The 20,122-nt window shown below is 32.3% G+C and overlaps 1 protein-coding gene across 1 annotated transcript; it reads left to right on the forward strand.

The window, feature by feature from the left end:
- The first annotated feature begins 1,138 nt into the window (after positions 1–1,138).
- Positions 1,139–15,656, forward strand: LOC124367868 (mitochondrial inner membrane protease ATP23 homolog). Its single transcript, XM_046825045.1, has 5 exons — positions 1,139–1,493; positions 4,913–4,958; positions 7,322–7,403; positions 10,957–11,181; positions 15,406–15,656. Exons 1-5 carry the CDS (start codon positions 1,292–1,294, stop codon positions 15,598–15,600), a joined length of 750 nt encoding a protein of 249 aa, XP_046681001.1. The 5' UTR covers positions 1,139–1,291; the 3' UTR covers positions 15,601–15,656.
- The last annotated feature ends 4,466 nt before the right edge of the window (positions 15,657–20,122 follow it).

Consider the following 20,122-nt stretch of genomic DNA (forward strand, 5'->3'; position numbering starts at 1 on the left):
TATACCTGGAATAAAAACTCGTACATTAAACAACAGTTTACTTGCGACTACTCAGGCTTGGAATGGTGTGTCTCGTACTATAATCTACTCTGCCCAAAAGCGTATTTACACAAATAGTGTGTTAGCACGTAGTATATATTTCTGTATATCTATAGTTTGTGGTTTGGGTGTGTCGATTATTTGACATTAGTGGGGGGAGCAGAGTAGAACTACTTACTTTTAAGTGGTATTTACAAGGGTAGTGTTGCAGGAAGGGTAGAGTAATTGGACAGTCAAAAGTAGGTTACACTTTTACAATATTATAATTATGTGGAGCATGTTCTTGTTTACACATGGGTAAGTGCTTGCGATAGTAGAGTTGCAGAGTGGACTTTAAAATAAGTGCCACCATTTCTAAAATAAAACATTGGTTGACATTGTTTTGCCTAATTTTTAAATGTACCGGTACTTGTACGGACATTTTTAAAAACTATTGCTGAAGAAATCAACAATACAAAAACGAAACACCACTTACTCTACTCTACTCTGACCAAAAGCGTGTTCACATCGATGGACTTTACTTTGCCACATGCTGATGCTGCTAGTTACCATTTACTGTCAACTCTACTAGCTCCTATATTGCACTTAATATTTACACGAGAAGAGCAACTATACTCTACCAGAACCAAGTGCTGCCTAATCTTCATCTTTGACTGTCTCTATTTACTTACCTGTGTAAATCCGGCTTCACTCCACTCCACTCTACTAGATATTCACACGAGTAGAAAGAGTATCTATACTCTACCATGTACTATCCTGCATACTTTAATTTTGAAAATTCTGCATAATGCAACTTAAATTATCTTATTTATTTATTTACAACTAACATACTTCTCCATTTTATATTTAAGATTCATATAATTCACTTATAAACAACTTAACCTAAACAATAACTTCTACAAACAAAATTTGGATGACTGAAAAATAACACTAACATAATAATCTTATCGACCCAACTACAGCCAAAAATCAATTAAAGATTACAAAGCAATCACACAATAGAAAATAGTGAGACATCATGGTAAATAAGCAAAGCCTGCAGCTATGCGCATATGAAAAAATAACAAGAGGGATTAGGAATCAACCAGCTGTGAGCTGAGCTGATGTATAGGTTATGTTCATCTACACAGTACACAGTAAACAATTCAGCACTCTCATTGAAGAACTATAATTTTAACTAAACATTGATATTGTTCGTTTCTTCCGTTTTTGTATTTCATACTAATTACTTTATTTTATATACAACATTAAAATGGCCGAACCGGACTCAGATATCAAGACAGATAGGCCTTCAGATGAAGAAATTAGAGAAAAACAAAAGTGGGGTTATGATATGTACCCGGAAAGGAAAGGGGAATATAAGCCTTCTTTAGGAAAAATATTACTTGGTGAAGGACGAGAGGCAGAAGACAAACTTAAATGTGAAAGACGGGTTTACAATTGTTTTATGAGAAGTAAGTTTTATAGGCCGTAACAATTAATCCTAATGGGTCTAGTGGTAGATAAGACCTAGGTAATGAGGATTATACTAATTTACTTTAAGTAAATAGCCTACATAAAAAGATGACAGGTGTGCCACAGAACAAACTATGAAAGAAATTTGGATGGAGCTATATAAGCGGACCCGGTTTTTATATAGCTTATTACAATCATCAATACTTTATGTATCGAATAACAGAATTGTCAATCGATATCAACATATCTAAAATACTAAATTAAAGTCACTTGTTTAAAATTAATAGAAATTGTTAAAACAATTATGTATCGTCCAAATTAATAAAGGATTCCTAGCCATTAATCAAATGATAAAATTAGACAGAGGACAGAAAAAATGTCATTTAAACAATTTAGAAAATGTAGCAACAAAACAAACTTCTTGAAACTGAGAGACACAGTCAATCATCTTTGTTATTTTGTTTAGTTTTCTAAAGTTAACTTTTTTTATTTAAAAGAAGTTACTTATAGAACGAATTGTGTTTAGAATATGAAAAATGTTTATACAGTTGATTTTGTTATCATTCAAATGGATTACTATTGGTTGATTTTATAGATGTGTACAATAATTAAATATAGTTTGATAATTTCGATATAGAAAACTGGGTCTGCTTATCGTACTCTACCCGGAAATTTGGATAGGCTCTATAGTTTAGGTGAATCACTTTAGAGTTTAGTGACTTGATAGCAGAAATAATTGTGTTTGTTGTCAAATGCTTCAGTCAACTGACAATATTAAAACACCTAAGTTTATAATATTATCTAATTTTATAGTAACAGTGAGTAACTTGTTAGGGTCATTCCTTATAAAATAAACACACTAAAATAAGATAATTTACTTAACCACTTCAGAATTTTATGAAATATAGATTAGGAAGATTGACAATTTTCCTCCTAATATTTTAAACGGTTTCAATATTACGTCTATGTGAAGTTTCTCAAAAACCGCAACCAACATATTTTGTAATCACCATAGCTTTAGTCTTAATCGAGCTAGGGAGATGGGAGTGGTGTCATTTTACTCAATTTAATGCTCTTTCTTTTGATGTACAACACAACATACTTCATTATAAAAAGTTTTTTTGAAAAATCAAATCCAAAATTTTGATTTTGATTTTCTCAAAAAGTGCATTAAAAAAAATTAAAACAATTCCTATAAATAGTTTATATTTTGATAAATGATTCTTAAAATTTCAAAGTTGGAGGCGAATGGGATCAATAATTTAAAAAAGGATGTTTTATGAAACCGTTAAATCAGTTTACCTGCTGTTTACTTTGTGAGTTTTGTCTACAGATTTTGTAACTTTCTGTGTTTTGAGCACAAAAATATATTTTTAACACAACTTACATCTTAAGTAAAAGTTATTAAAAAATGAAGATTTGTGAAGTTTTTATGCCATGTTATTATGTAAATCCTTCTTGTAAGAAGGGTGAGATCAACTTTACAAAGTACGTCAATGGTTTCCACAATATGTCGGGATGAAGGACTAGCAAAGTGCAGAAATGTCATTTTTTACTTCATCTTCTTCCTTCTTCAACACATATGCTAACACCACTTTTGGTCATATTCAGGGGTTATATGTCTATTTCTGCTGTTTTCAGGACATTTTTGGGTGTTTACTGTTTCCTCTGTTGTATCTATAGAAAATATTTTTACATACATCCTTGATATACTTGAATTTACAGAGTAACAAGCGTGACATTCCTGTGTTTCCTTAATAGTTACTGATTGGCGGAAACGGTTATTCATACATTTCTTAGTCTCAACATACTCTTATTGAGTGTAGAAGGTAAAAGGAATTCCTGATAAATTTCAACTACCCATTCATAGAGTCGGAAAGGAGTTAAAATTTTGGTCTTCAAATGGATATTGTAGGCTTGTTCTTTCAAGTCTATTCATTGAACCCCCAACTTATCACTTGGTCTTTTTTCATGGGCAGTAGCAGAAAAATGCCAGTCTGCATCTACACAAAAATCTTGCTTATGACATTACTAGATAATAAAGATTTTCTTATTTTTATATTGTGCAGCACATCTATCTGCTATCTGAGTAATCACAAATCTTTTTTGGTACAGTACTGACGAAGAATCATCTAGATTAGTCTCCTGATCACATACATTGCTGTAAGGTTGTGCTTGTTGTTTATTATTCTTAATAGGCAACAGCTAACCAAGTTAAAGCCACTTTAATCAAATTTTTGGTTGTGTTTTTCTGATCAGTTGTGAATTAAGGAAGCCTTATTGTAATTAAAACTGTTTTTTATTGTTAACTTCGAGGTTGTTCTTGTTCATAAATACGTTGATTGTTGTTTAATACATATTTTATAATACCTCTAATGGTTTTTTTATTTGTTTAAATAAAATCAAACAGATTTTAATGTATTTTATTGCTTTAAATGGAATAACTAATATTCTAGATCTGCCATTTATTCGATTTTGTATTATTGGCTATTCTCTGAGAATCTCAGCACAGGCTGTGTCCTCTACTTATAATATTTTATAAAATTCACTAAACATGTTCTTGTAATTCTTTTGTAAAATTGCTGCTTTCTAAGATATTAAAAGTTTAATGGCCGCCATTTTAAAAGTATTAAAGGTAATATCATAATATTTTTTTGTATAATTTATTATTAACACTGACAAATGGAAAATTAAGAACTGGAGACCCATGTTCATATAGCAACATGCGTTTGTCCTGAGCAAGGATGTGATACACTTTTCTCCAAAGAGTTGGGAAGACTTTGTGGAATTGAAGCTTCACTCAAAATTTCAAGCCTATATATAGGTTAATATGTTCTCGAGATGAGATAACATCGCGTGGACAGACAGACATACTCAAATTGAATTTTTCCCGCCCTTGAGTGGCTTCACTACCGCACAGTAAATTAAGATTTCGGTATGTACTTATTCATTGTCAACAACCAATGCTTTTTTCTACATAAATATTAATGTAATAATGTTAGTCAACTTTTTAGGTCCAAAGCATGTTTACTAATTCTAGAGAAACCCAGCATATATTGGCTAGTTGTGTGATTCAAGAGTTCCAGCACTGATGTAGTGAGCGCTACCAAAGAATCTCAGTTGGTCTGAACGTAAATTTCAATAATTTTAAAGAAAAACAATTTTGGTTCCTTACAAAAATGTAAAGGTTAAGATTTTTATTTAATTTTGAGGCTTGTGAAATGTTCCTACATTTGTCACATACACAAAAAACAGTATTTAATTTTTTTATAAAATATTGTTTGTTATTTTAAAAAGTATTTGTAAATTATGTCATAAAATAGTACACAAACTTTAAAGCATACTATAAATAATCGTTATTCATTATTTTGTTTTTAATTTATATGTAGCCCTTTAATTTCTATCATCTTTGTTCCAGGTAAAATTGTTCAGTTGATGGCAGGTGCCTTAAAGGCTTCTGGATGGTAAGAAAAATTATTAAAATAAAAATATATTATTATTGGTTTTTTTGTAAACATGTATACATTTTTTTTTATTTTTGTTAGTTCGATTAGAGAGTTTCACATTCTATCACCATTCATTCTTTTATATTAAAGTAGCAGTATAGGAATTACAAAATCCGGAAACCGTTTATTTTTGATTTGATCTAATGTTTTCAAGCCCTAAATAATATTTGCTATGTTTGACAGCCATTCCACCCTGATCTAGTATTTTCTTTTCATACTAAAAATATTTTCCTGTATAGAAATTTATCATCCATTTGATTACTTCCATTTAATGCCCATCTTAAAGTAGAGTGTTCTAAGACTTTTTTTTTCTTAAGACAGTAACAAACATTAAGTATAATAGATTATACAAAATGTAATTTTTTCTTTTTTATTATTTATTAAGTTCTTAAAATTAAAAACTTGCTTTACTAATTTCTGAAATATTTTTCTAGTTAAAAATAATGTAATGGTCATTTATAATACTTACATCTTAGCAGTTACATGATTTTTGGATGGTTTATAGGTTTTGCCAATACTTTCTGCAATAAACTACCATATCTTGAATGCGTTATTATAGTATAGTAAATACTAGCTGTTTCCCGCGGCTTCGCACGCGTCTCTTAAGCTTTGCCCGTATATTTCTTTGCCTTCAAATAGTGTTTGGATATTTTAATATACGTAACTACTGTGTTGTAATTGCAGTTTATAATGTGCAGGCGCTTTGATAACTTTTATATCTTGCAGTACAGCCTGGTGGTTAGTTACATCAATGGGCATTGCGTATAAACCTTCTACATAGAAAAATACAAATTTTCATAGTGATCGGTCCAATAGTTTCTGAGTCTATAAAGGACAAACATTCATTTTTATATATTATGATTGCAGAAACAGTTTAAACAAAATTTGTCGTTTCTCTTAAGCTTACTCTATGCTTTAAAACTATAAGTGTAAAGAAATTTATATATAAATATATTTTTTGTCGCATTATATATGTTTACAAAGAACAGCTGATTAAAAATTTGAAAAGACTCTTTCACTTAATAACATATGTTTGCTGCAATGCATTTCTTACGGGTATTTCTGTAACCAGTGGGGCGGAATCCTGAATCGGGAAAGGGATAAAAAGTATCCTATAACCTTCTACAGATCAAGACGAACAAATTAAAAACAAAATTAGGCGAATCCGTCCAGCCGTTTGTGAGTGATGCTGTTACACACGAACAGTTTCATTTTTATATATATAGATATATATATTCGTGTTTTTTTCATACACAAATAAAGCTTACTCAGCTGAATTTATAATTGACAAAACCATTTGCGCACCATTGCAATGATACCTTTAGCTGGAACGCTGGAAAGATGATGCAATTGCTAGATGACAATTGGTTTCCTGTGATGAAGAAAACAGGAATTGATAGAGTCCCTTGTCCTTATGGATCACTAAATAGTTGAAAAATTGTATTTAAGGAAAGTATTTGTTTGAAAATATCCCTTACTTTCGATTTAGATAGGAAACAACTTTGTAGCATAATTATCATGTCCGATTTTTTGGCAATGAAGTGTAATTTTAGGAGGAAGGAATGTGGAGGATCAGAAAGCACAACTTGAAATGACAGTTTAGTTCATATCTTAAATTCATCTAGGCATATGTCAACTTATAGGTTATTAATTTCGTGGATTTCTTTGCCCAAAGTTTATTAAAAACTTGTTTTTGAGTTGGTTATCAGTTATTTCATCAATATCTATGTCAACAACAAGAAAGTTTAAACTCACCAAACAGCCACAACATATTAAGTGTGTATAATGGTCAGCAGTCTAATGAGCTAGCGTCATTGCCTGTCAGGCAAGATTTGAATCAAGGGGTGTGGTATACGCCCGCATGGCAGCTACTATATCAGTTTGTGCCTTTAATAACCTTGTGCAAGGGAATCAGTACTGAATGAGCAATTTAGAAACTTGATAGAATTAATGTGGTTGTATTACACTATTACCAGTCAGTATTTTTATTTATTATTAAATCTTAACATTGGCATTAATAATTAAGAAAACGTGCGGTTGATTAAATATTATTTTTAATTCAATTCTGAGTGTTGATTTGATGCCACTGTTGATAAGAGCTTAGAGATGGTCTGTAACAGTGCATGTGAAATCACTGTTGAACAAAGAAGGAAATTGAGAAATAGACTGTTTCCTGTTGACGCATATAATAGGAAAGTAATTCTGTAAAATGCCCTTTTAACTATCGATATAACTTACCTTACAGAAGAGAAAAAAAAAAAACTCTGTGAATGATATTTTTTTTATGTCATTATGTTAAATTGAAAAACGATTTTTTTCAGTCCAGTTGATATTAGAAGACACATATCGTGTGAGTGGTGTGGACCTAGTGTCAACGGAGGATATGATCCTGTCACGAATCAGGTAAGAAAATCAACGTAAATTTTTTGTTGAACTGGGGTAAGTTTTTTTTGGAATGGTCTCTTTTTTTATAAATGAGTAAGAATATATGGTAAGAGACTGCATGCACTGTAGACAGTAATAGACAGTAATAGTCAATGTCTAGTAATACTGAAGTGTTGAAATAGGTAGTCAGCCTATTTGTTTTTTAGTTTAAAAAAAGTCTAGTTACAGCTCTTTTACCTTTTGGACTTTGTAATATTATTAAGAGGCCCTTACTGATCTCTCACTCAGCTCAAATGAAATCTCAGATAGTTGACTTCTCGGCTCACTAGGCCAAGGTTAGTTGCTGTTTGGGTTCGGTGTCCCCCTCGGTGAAACCATGAACATCATTTCTAATTGTAGTACCACTTGATCTTTGACTCTTTAACCCTTCCCACGCCGTAGACGGATATATTAGAACGGTATACCGACCAAAACGCCAAATACAGTTATATCCGACATTATGTCTCTTGGAGAGTTTTTTAGTTCACAAAAGGCTTTGAAATGCCCGTGCTTATCGTGGTTGCCAAGGAAGTATTTATAAACGACCGTCACTCAGCGGCAGGGGGAGGGGAGCACCCTTTGTCTAACTCCGACCACCTACTCGTCAGTTTTGCGTCTCCTACAGAGCCATAACCAAACATATCTGTGCGTGTATTACTGCTTTCTCGGTTGTCGCGAGTGCGCGTCTACTACGTACCTCGTTATTATTTTTCATCGTGTGGTAATGTTGTGATTAGTTTGAAATATTGATCTTGTTTTACAGTAAAATGTAATTACAATTTTTAGTAAACTTTCAATAGTTCCTTTTTTATTTTTATCAATAAATATGCTAATTTTAAGTAAAATGTCCTGTTTTGTACTGTTTTTACTTTTTACCTTTTATAATTTAGCTATAATAAAAATTAGCTTTGAACTTAAAGAAACAAAGTTTTTTTACTTGTCTTGGTGTTATAGGAGCGTTAATGGATTTATTAGTGGTGTGCGAAGGATTCAATGACTGGAGTTTAAATGCAAATCTCTTAACATTTACAATGTTTACTAGCTTTAAGCTTAAAATTTATTTTATTGGTTATTAATTCCTTGTAAACATACCAAGTAGTATGTAATTTAAGCTATAGTTTTACTAATTAAAAAAATATGTACTAATTTATTTTTAGTCTCTAGTAGGTATCTAATATCAGTATAATATAAACTCATTTCCATATTTTGATGTATGGCTCCACAAAATGGAGTAGTATTTCAATAAATTGTTAATATTTAGTGGTAACATACAGGGTTTGTCCGGAAAGTAATAGGACTGATTTTCTTTTGCCGAGACTGTACTTCGGAGCGTGCGCGCAACGACTGAATTCGGTAGAGGGTGTTCCTAGCTAACGAACAAGCGGCTGGTCAGTTGTCTCCGAGCACCTGAAGAGTCAGAACAGGCATTTTCAAGTGACGTGTTTTTGTGAGTGGTGCAAGCTGAAAATGCAGCGTTCGTTAGAGAAGAGGTACACGATTAGATTCAGTGTGAAACTCGGTAAATCTGCGGCAGAGACATTTGATATAATCAAGCAGGCTTACCCAGATGTTGCTTTAGCAAGAAGTGGTGTGTTTCGGTGGCACCAGGCCTTTTTGGAGGGCCGGGAAGAGGTCGCTGATGAAGACCTTGCTGGAAGACCTTCGACTTCGACAAACACCGACAATGTGACTCGTGTGCGCAAAGTTTTGAACTCAGACTGTCGACTAAGTATTCATTTAATTGCCCAGATGTTACATTTACCGAAATCTGTCGTTCATGAAATTGTGACGGAGCATTTGAACATGCGCAAAGTGTGTGCGAAGATGGTCCCAAAAGTGCTCACTGGCGACCAGAAATTGCGGCTCACACTGTCTTTCTTGTGAATAGCTACCTGACCAAGGCCGGCATCCCAACTCTTCCACAGCCGCCCTACAGCCCAGATGTGGCCCCCCCCCAGACTTTTTTTGTTTTCTCGCCTAAAAAGGCAAGCATTTTGAGACGACAGAGGAGATATAAGCAGCTTGTACCGTGGCTCTCAAGGCTATTCCGGAGAATGGCTTCTGTGACGCCTTCAATGCTTGGAAATCGCGCTGGCAGCGCTGCATCGACGCAGAAGGAGCCTATCTTGAAAGTTTTTAAAGAATTGTAACGATTTGCTCAATACATTTTTTTTTAATTGACTCAGTCCTATTACTTTCCGGACAAACCCTGTATAGCAGATATAGTAGCACTGACACTCAGATACAAAAGAGCACTAAATGATGTTTGCTATGGTATGTGCTATAAATAGTAAAATATTTATTTAGTTCCTTATTTGGCAGAGAGGTTACAGCACTTTCTTGCCACACCTGGATAGGATTCAATTTTATAGTTGCACAATACAGTGGGTCCCATGTAGTAGCCTAATGGGAAATTTACAAGGCCATTAAGAGTAGCCCTGTAAGGGGATGGACTTCAAGTGGTCATGTGACCAAGTACAATCATGGCCACCCATAAGGGTCTCTCGAGCAGAGGGACAATCACATAATCACATAAGTTAACGAATGAGAGCAAAGGGTTAATATATCTTTTTTGAAGTCAGGAAAATAGAATCTTTTTACTGTTCTACCATCACAGTAGGCATTTAAAATAGTGTTTGAGGGCGTCTTGAAATCAGGTCCACAGAAAAACAGATGAAGCTAAGAATCTAAAACTTTGATAGTAGATACCTGAAAGATGACTGAATTGAATGATCTGATTGTAATAAAAATGAAATGGCGGAAACTATTATCAGAGAATATCTTTTTTAGTATATCTTGATCCTAAAAATTTGTGTTTAACACGTCATCACAGAGATAGCATTGGTACTTCTGAGTTTCTTGATCTCCATAAAATTTGAAATATCGTCCACAATCAAAATGTGATTAGCGTCACTGGAAATCTATGGTATTTTCCATAGATTGTTTTTAGGAACAGGGTACAATTCAAAATGTTTCAAATTAGATTTTTATTCAGTAAGAGTGTTCTTTAAGAATATACGTCTACTATTGCAATGTGCACTTTTGTAATGTTTCCGTGCCAATAAAATATCTTAATTTCAATGAACCTAATATAAAGTGTTACCCATTTGAATTTAGTTTTCAATAGCAAAACTTCGATTATAAAGATGTTTTCAAAACAACTGAAGTCTGGTTGCATGTTATTGGAGAAGCATACTAAAATTACATGTTATTAGTGGTTTGTTGGTTAAAAGGTTAAATAGTTAGAATAAAATCCTTTCAAAATCGTTAGTGGGACAAAAAAAAAATGTTTTGAATATGACTTCAACACACAAATTGTATATGCGTTGAAAATCATTATGTGCTTTGCAAACCAACAGATATTGATGTGATGTGTAAAACGTCACATTAACTTTTAAGTTTTAGATATCAAACCAAATATGAATATTGTAATCAAACTTTGTCACCAAATGTTTGTCTTTGAGGTTTGCAGCATAAGACATCTATACTAAATTATATATTTTAATTTATGTGTTTGTGTCGGTTGTTGCAGATTGTTGTTTGCCAGAACCGCTCTAAGTACGAGAAGATGGTGCAGGGTGTGTTGACGCACGAGATGATTCACATGTTTGACTTCTGTCGACACGATCTGGACTTCAAGAACCTGGAGCACCTGGCTTGCACAGAGATCAGGGCGGCCAACCTCACACACTGCAGCTTTATCAGTGCCATGGTGCAAGGGGATGCCCACCCGTTTAAGATCAGAGCCCAACATCAGGTAGCCTATGCAAAATTTTAATTTGGTTACATAAGAGTTTGTTGATTTAATATTTTGTTACTAATTAATATTAGAGCCAACTTCTAACCTGTATGGTAACAAGAAACAAATTTTTAAATAAACTGATAGTTATAATTTTAACATGTAACATATACAAGGAACCACCAGAGAGTGCAGTTGGCGGCGACCAATAGAATGGACTGGCCTGCGCGACGTTGCCACACAACTGCCGCTGCCGCCCGGCACGGCTGGCGCATTGTGGCTGATAAACCGCTGCGCTGTCACATCTAACACTGATACTGAACATTTAAAACTTATCAGTATAATTGAAAAACAATATTTAAAATGTGTTGACAGCTATATTATATTTAAATTACTTGTATAGTTTATTAATGTTATTACAAACTAACTATCGATTAAAACAAACAAATCTTCCTGTCAGTTAGTCAGAGTAAAGTACTTGCTTATTTCTATACGATACAACAATCTTTTCAGTGATTTTAAACGATTACTAAAACACACACAAAATTAATATACATGTTGCCTATATTGGACACTGCATGACGTGTTGCTTGATTAAAAATAATTAAAAAAATATAACAATATAATCAATTTTAAAATTATGGAACAATTATATTTTTAAAATTTGAAATAATCCAATTTTCCACTAAATAGCTTTTTGGGCCTACTATTTTAAAATGAAATACGTTAAAAAGCATGATTGACTTAATAATATTCTTACCTTTGCACTTGTATATTATTTATTCGCTCTCAGGCGGCAATATCGTAGCCAAAACCTCGGAGTCTTCTTCATTTTCACGGAATATTAACGGGAAATTAAGGTTTTTGCGGTATTTTTATGTTTTCTTTTTAATTTATATTTCGGCTAAAGATTTTAATCCTACGATCTTCGTATATGAGTAATATAATACAATAATTTATTTCAATCCATTTAACTCAACATGGAAATAAGCTACAGAGATGTACTTTTTTTTAACCCTTATAAGGCCGGCGGCTACAATAGGTAGCCGTGATCATAATGGTGTTCGCGGCCGACGGCTACAATAGGTAGCCGTCCATTATTTCCGGTTTACTGGCCAGTAAATTTTCCAAATGCCACAAACCATGATATTTTCTTGTTTGGGGTTAGATGGGCTTCATTAATAAATGCAAACACTGCCGTTTCTTGCATCATTTCTATTATTATACACCTATGCATTTCGATGAAATCGTCTGTCTTACTACAACGGCGTTGTGGTGTATAGGTTATAGTTGTTGTGGTTATATTTTGTTGATGCAATTCAGTAATTATGTGCGATGTTATAGGTATTTTAGAGTATTTGCAGTGAACTATTAAGTGTAAATATGAGCAAAAGAACGAGAGGCAAATCACCTACAAGTGAAAACACTTTACTCAACACTTTACTTGCTAGTGGTACCGGTGTTCAGTTTGTTGAGGTGTTGGGGATTTAGGTGATAGTGATTTAGATGCTTTGTACGATGATAATTCTGAAGATGAATTAGAAAATGAATGAACTTTTTAATTACTAACAGTGTTTTAGGTTTATTTTGTATGGATTCTTGTGAGTTGTATGGATTCTTGTGAGTTGTATGAAGAAAAAATATATTTTGTGTATAAACTGAAGACAAGACTAGCTTTTCTACAATTTTCACAAATAAGCCGCAGTTGCAGATTTTGAATAATTCATTCCTACTTCACTTTTATTATTGATAAGCACTTGAAAATTGGCATGTGTGTTGTAAATAATATGTAGTTTTAGACAATAATGTGTTACTTGGGTGCAAAACAATCCTTTGTATTTTTTATGAGGTGTTAAAACCAAAAAAAGTAAACTACGCTTACAAATTTTACATATAAACATGTACGTAAAAAATATTTTTTATTTTATATGACCAACCTTATAGTTTCCTGTCTAAGCCTATAATGTTACAAACAAATTAAAAAAAGAATTATCAGTTTTTACTAAGTAATATGGAAGTTGCAGCTTATTTACTAAAACTATGCAAAAAGGAACAAAAATAGCCTGGCCTTCAAGGTACCTGAGCAATATCAGGAGATGGCCTTGAGACTAGTGCAACTCAATTGGTCATTGGCCTTAAAAGGATTAAAATGACCGTAAAATTACATTTTGTAATACGTAGTTAATTAATTCAAGACAGCTCTAACATTTCTTTCGAGCGTAACGGTTAAGTATTTTAAGAACGCTGGACTCGCGCGGCTTGTGGTTACAGCGGGGAACAAGTTTGGCAACGTCGCTCAGTTCTCGTTGGCCGCTCCAAGGTCACGGGCAAAATAGGCTCCTCCCTCAACTGCACTCTCTTGTGGTTTTTTGTATAGTTACACATTGAATGAGTTACTGTAATTTGTTGGGTTAGGTGTTAAAACTTTTGTTACATTTTGTCGGGATCAATAGACAATAGACAATAAACAATAGATCTTCAATACTCCGTTGTGTTGATATATTTTTATGCAGACAAGTTAGATGATGGTGCATGTGCTCCCATTGAATTTGGCTGTGTTAGGAAAGTCTATAATTCAGAGTGTATCTCGAGAACGAATTGAGGTATAAACTTGAAATTTTGTACATTTTATTTAGCTTTCACAAAGGGTTCGTGCAAAATTCCTCTTCTACTTGTATAACTGTCTGTTTGGTGGATAACCTAAATATTCTCGCCAGATATCTTGAGAATGATACAATCTGTAAACTTTAAATATTGCATAGTAGAGACTGAGTTCGACGATGGTACATGTTCATCCAAAGGATTTGACTGAGCATCATTGAAGCCTCAGTCGGCTGGCAGAATTTCTCTTCTGTCCTCGTGGTGCTTGTAAAAATTTCTTTCTGTCTGATTGTTTGTTTATCTGTCTGTTCACATACCTCTGGAGAATGAAATAAGCTGTAGACTTGAAATTTTGCCTGCAACTTCAGCGAAGCCAGTTACACAAAATGTGGGTATTATGGTTTACCTTACCAATGGAATCATACTCTGAAACAGCGATTGATTTCATGAATTAGGTATTCTTCAGGATATAACTTGGTTTTAGTGCTGTTTTGTTAATGCTACGATAAGACTATATGGCATGGTGTGTGTCAGTTTGTATTTATTTTTATGACAAATATTGTTTTCAACAACTAAGACAGTAATTTTGGCAATGAGGTGTATGTAAGTCTTAAGTCAAATCAAATCAAATCAAAAAACATCTTTTATCTCCATTATGTAAAATAAATTATAAATCGTAGTGTACCGTTAGTTAGTTCCATTTTATATAATGCAACATTTCACAACCTAGTTAGCCAGTACAACCTAATATTATTTTTTATCCAATGTTCCGGAACTAAATTATCGACGGACTAACTACCTAATTGGCACGCGTATGAATATTTTATTGTAGCCCAACTACGTGACCGATTTCACCTCGCGCGCTATGCCCCTAAGTAAAATTTATATTTACCAACTAAAAGTGGTGCTTGTAAGTTTCATTAATTAAATTGAACTTATAAGTAAACTTTGCAACTCGAGTATTTATTACTATGACCTCAGAAGTCACCACCCCCATGTGTTATCGTCATTTGGTACAGTAGGAGCACAATTTTACATTTATCATATAAAATTACTTTACTAATTAAAAAACACAACTTTGTAAAAAAAGTTAAATATTTATATGTAGCATGCTCTAAATATATATGGAAATACTGCCTGACGTAGGTGCATTGCACTGTATGTGAGAGAATTAGTCCCATTAATTAAAAAATAAGTGCCTTAGGGAAATAAAATGTGTAAAAATGTTCACGTAAAACATAAAAAACATTGCCAGAACTGGGGAAAAATGTATGAATATAGATAAAGTTCACAGTAGGTGGGCCAGAGGAAAAAAAACAGTAAGGTTTTAAAAGTGATGTAATAAGTAAATATTCTTATCGGTGGATGTAGGTAATCAAAATAGAAGTAAACGAACTAACTGTCAGACGAGAAGAAGTAAAACCGACAGATGAACAGGCACCTCAGTCAAGATAATGCTTGAGGCGTCTGCCAAAAGTAATTGTTTGTAAGACTGTGTTAATTATTTTTAACACTAGTAGTTCTGAAAAGTAGATCCAAAAGAAGTTGATTGATGTGGAACTTGAAATTACAAAATCTTTAAATTCGTATTATATTTTTGAGGAAAATTTTGAGATAATTACGATCTTTTGGTGGTTACAGGAGTGTGTAAAGTCAAAAGCCATGTGGTCAGTGATGGTAGTACGTAACCTGTCTATGGAAGAGGCCCACAGGATCGTAGAGAAGGTATTCCCCCACTGTTACAACGATTTGGAGCCGATTGGTCGAAGGATAAAAACAGGAACGGCAGATATGGATAGAGCCTACCATGAAGGATACTTTTATGGATATGTATAGTATTGGATTCGTCTGTTAGATTTAGTGTAAGTTCGTAATAAATTAATTTGTTTTCAGTTGTGTTATGTTTAATTTTCAAGACCAGATTTCAGACCTTCTGTTTATAGGGCAAATGTATAGTTCAATAATTTTCTTATTTAATAATTATTCTTAATAATTATAACTATCAACAAATAAATATCACACAACACAAATTCTACTAAACTTGCATACAATATGATGCCTTTGGAATCCAATAAGTTTGACGAATATCCACAACATTGCAACACCAACCGGACAGCAATCTCCTACTGATTTCTGATCTAATTGGGTCCCTTATAACAAAGTAAATAACACAATATGCCATCCATCATCACCAAAGGAAACAGGTGATATCTTGAAGTGAGGTAACTCTGGCAAAAGTTAGTTGAAACTGTTATATGTATATTCATAACGGATGACAAATATTTCATAAATTGATTCAGTGTATAAAGACAAGAAAGTAATTGAATGGAATATATGTCCCAAACACTTTTTTTACATATATACATACATATATACATACTTTCCCCTGAATCTCAGAAAAGCATAAAACACTGGATTGAGGTGTCATATTTTCAAAATTTTCCTTATCGCATTTTTATTGTTTGCCTATCTTTGAGGTTTTTTTTAATTTGATCTCACGCTTAAATAAGTAACTTAGACTATCGTCTGATACCCTGTTGGATGCACAATAGTATAATGTTTAAGCTACATTATTTTTTTCAGGTACATTATTTTATCTAGGGGTATATGGTAAGAACATTAAAAATCTGTATTTAAATAACTTTTTTCTGGAAAATTGCAAAGCTTAGATACTTTTCTTGCTATACTTAGATGTTTAATGTAAAAAAAATGATTATGGTTTTTTGCTAGTATTATAGAAAAGTCATTAAATAAAAAAAGTTCAGAAATAAGCCGTCGTTGTGAACGTGTTACAGGAGGAGTTAGATTATGTTACAAGGAGTCTTAACAGGATTACAAACAGGTAAAAAATTGATAAAACAGTATACAATAAATGTATTAGTTACTAATTAAGTAAATGAACAATGCTTTGTACAAAACATACAAGAAATAGTTTAAATGCAGCAATAATTTTCAATTTACATTGTAAAATACTTTTTACCACAATATTATAGGCACATAATGAGTGATTATGATTGGTTTTTTTATTTCTTAAAAAGTGAAATTATTAACAGGTTTTAGTGAGATTTAGTGTATAACGTGCGTATCTTTATCAAAGTTTGAACTTGGAATGACTCAGTTAAGAATAAAAACAAAACAGAACTGTTTGACATTCATAATATTAATCCTTGATCAATGTGCTGAATATAACTCTGAATAATATTAAGTTATGATAGTGATATTTGTGATGACTTTTTCGATAAATATGTAAAACTCTCAAAAAGTAAAGATATGAAACAAGACACGGTTCTTGGTATCTTTACTGAAAGTTAATTTTAGTATTACACAATCTACAGTATCTAAAACATTTGTCTAAAAACTAAAAAATAAGTAAGTTAAAATGGAAACACGATTTAAAAAAATGTCAGAATTGAAAATAACTTACAGCGACGGTACTATATCCTACAGAAAAAATTTAATAAAATTATTAGTAAACATTACATTGTAATTTCAACAAGTGTAATCAAACTGAAGAGTCTACAAAGTTATATTATGTTTTAAAAGAATGAACTGTGTCGTTTATCTTCAATTTTGGCCAGTTGTTATTATTAAATAAAATAGTAATGAATATAAGCTATAATCATATTTCCTGTCTTAAGTAAATATTTATATGGTGAAGTTAATTCTTTATGAAATATTTAGAAACATAGGTGGATCAAAATAACCTGCCTTTTTTACTATTTTTATAATATTGGAAGTAAAATGATACTGGCTTACTTTATTTTTTACATAACATAATTCTCTACAATTTTTTAAAATTTTCTCATTGAATTCAAATATTTAAGTCTTATTGTTGGCTCTTTGTTAACTTAGTTCTCTTAGTCTTGTCATTGAAAAATCATAATTTTTCATTGATTAAAAATCAAGCACTATGATATGATAGTCATGAAGGAAACAGGATTTTTCCGGACATTGAAACAAGAAATCAGTAACACTACGTTTCGAGATCTGCAATCTGATCTCTTTTTCAGGTAAAAAACTAACCTAATACATAATTACAAACTAGGTTAAAAGAAGAGATTACTGAAGAAGAGATCAGATTGCAGATCTCGAAACGTAGTGTTACTGATTTCTTGTTTCACTGAACAATGGCAAATGTCCGGAAAAATCCTGTTTCCTTAACAATCCTTTCATTGTCAAAAATAACCTTCAAACAAAGAAATGATAGTCATGTGAGTACAGAAGTACAAAATGACTGATATTTTTAACTCGTAATAAAACATTAAACCAAACAGATTTCCATCAATAAACATATTTGGGAGAAGCCTTGATAAAATCAAAGCTTGATTCCGTTGGATGAGATCTTCTTATAAGCCAGTGGCCATGAGGTAATTTAGAATATGGCTAAAAGAAGAAAGTCATAGCTTTTTTACAGTGTTGCAATGATTCTTATGTAAGCACCAATGTTTATACTGAAAAATTTAATACCCTTTACTTCAGATTTTTTATTTTGGATTTTGGAACAAAGCTAATGGCCTCATCCAAAATTATTGAGTCAGTACTTCTATTCATTGATTTCTTATACGCAGTATTTTGGTGTGGGAGATTCCCAGACTATGTAACTGTAGATAATTCCTGCCCCATTTTTCTTCTTTACCATTTAACATCTATTGGTAACAACTTATGCTCCCAATAAAGAATCGATAATTTTATCACAAAATTGTAAAGAATCCTATGATAAAACATGATAAATTATATATAACATTGTAAATCAAATGTTGGAATGTGTTGGATAAAGTTTTTGTTTGATCGTGCCTAAGAAAAGATGAGGATAATTCAATTTGGATAATTTAAATATATATATTATTTAAATTATCCAAGTTGAATTATCCGCATCTTTTCTTAGGCACCGATCAAACAAAAAATTTATTCAATACATTCCAACATTTGATTTACAATGTTACATAAGCTTTTATTTGATCCACCCTTATTTTTTATTATTTACAAATTGTATTATAAATCTCATATAAAATTAAGCAATGTTGACAGAAACTCAAAATAGAAGATGTCCGAATGTTTCTAAAATGTTTTGTTTTCTCCAAAACAGCTTTAAAAGGAATTTGGATTTACGATTGATAATGAAAGTAGAAGACAGCTGATCGTTCGATATTTGAAAGAGCACAACACTTCACCGACGGATGTATTGATTATTTCCCAGTTGTGGCCAGTCCACTTCAAGCATGATATCTTAGTTTATTGGAGCTAATAAGTTGAAATTGGCTAGATTTAGCTTCATTGTTTGTGTTCTTTCTATGCAGAAGGTTTATATACTATGCCTGCCACCAGACGGCACTGCAAAAGGTAAAAGTTTTCAAAGTGCCTGCACATTATAAACTGCAATTACAAGACAGTTACGTATATTAAATAGCCAAACATTATTTGAAGGCGCTAGGTTATGATGTATTTTATCTTTAAAATAAACATAAGTTTGAACTTTAAGCTTGAGTGTTAGACCACTTTATAATAAAGTACATGTACATGTACGATGGTTATGGTTATAAACATACACTTTTGACAGATTTTCTTGATCGTGGCCACAAGGCAAACTCTACATCGGCGTTGGAAATATAATTTACTTGAAACAGAAGTGCTCATACACGGGCAAAGCTTATGAAAAGCATGCAAAGCCGCAGGAAACAGCTAGTCTCTTATAAACATTTCTGAGATTTGTGGAAAATATTTAAAAAACAGGGCTTTATCAAATATGCTAGTATTGTTGTGTCAGTACAGTAATTGTCAGACACTTGCAGGGAAATTTATGTGCAAGCAAATGGCTGTGACAGCCAATGGCATGGCTAATCTCGTACATCACATGGATCATTCCTGATATTTATTGGAAAGATTTCATATATATTACATTAAAAGAATATCTGAATGTTAGCATTTCTGTCAACATGAAACTAAAATAATAATGTATTTAAGCTGGCCAATTATTCTCTAGTACATTTTTAAGTATCCTTGGAAGTTCTCAAGAAAATACAACTCAAACTGAAAACATTTGTACATCAACAGGTTTGGCACTTTGGTTGTATAAATATTGCTAATGCATTTAGAAGAAAAACTAGTACGACTGTATCAAAATCTAAATCTCAAAAGGCACTTAAAAATATTTGTTTCTGCACGAGGCACTAAGCAGCGACTGAATTTATATACAGCTTTTACTAGAAAGTGTGAAAATTTATATTTACACAATTTGGTGACTAGAAAAATGCCAATTAACTCAGTATAGCTGGAATACAAATTTTAACAAAATTCAAATTTAACAACTTGAATAACAAGAAATATAAAGACTCATAATTTTAGCTAGTAACATTTTTAT

This window comes from Homalodisca vitripennis, chromosome 8, assembly GCF_021130785.1.
Source record: "Homalodisca vitripennis isolate AUS2020 chromosome 8, UT_GWSS_2.1, whole genome shotgun sequence".
Classification (NCBI taxonomy): domain Eukaryota; kingdom Metazoa; phylum Arthropoda; class Insecta; order Hemiptera; family Cicadellidae; genus Homalodisca; species Homalodisca vitripennis.

Coding starts and splice junctions, on each gene's coding strand:
- LOC124367868 (XM_046825045.1), top strand. CDS start 1,292: ATGGCCGAACCGGACTCAGATATCAAGACAGATAGGCCTTCAGATGAA. Junction 1,494..4,912: donor TTACAATTGTTTTATGAGAA/GTAAGTTTTATA, acceptor TCTTTGTTCCAG/GTAAAATTGTTCAGTTGATG. Junction 4,959..7,321: donor GCCTTAAAGGCTTCTGGATG/GTAAGAAAAATT, acceptor GATTTTTTTCAG/TCCAGTTGATATTAGAAGAC.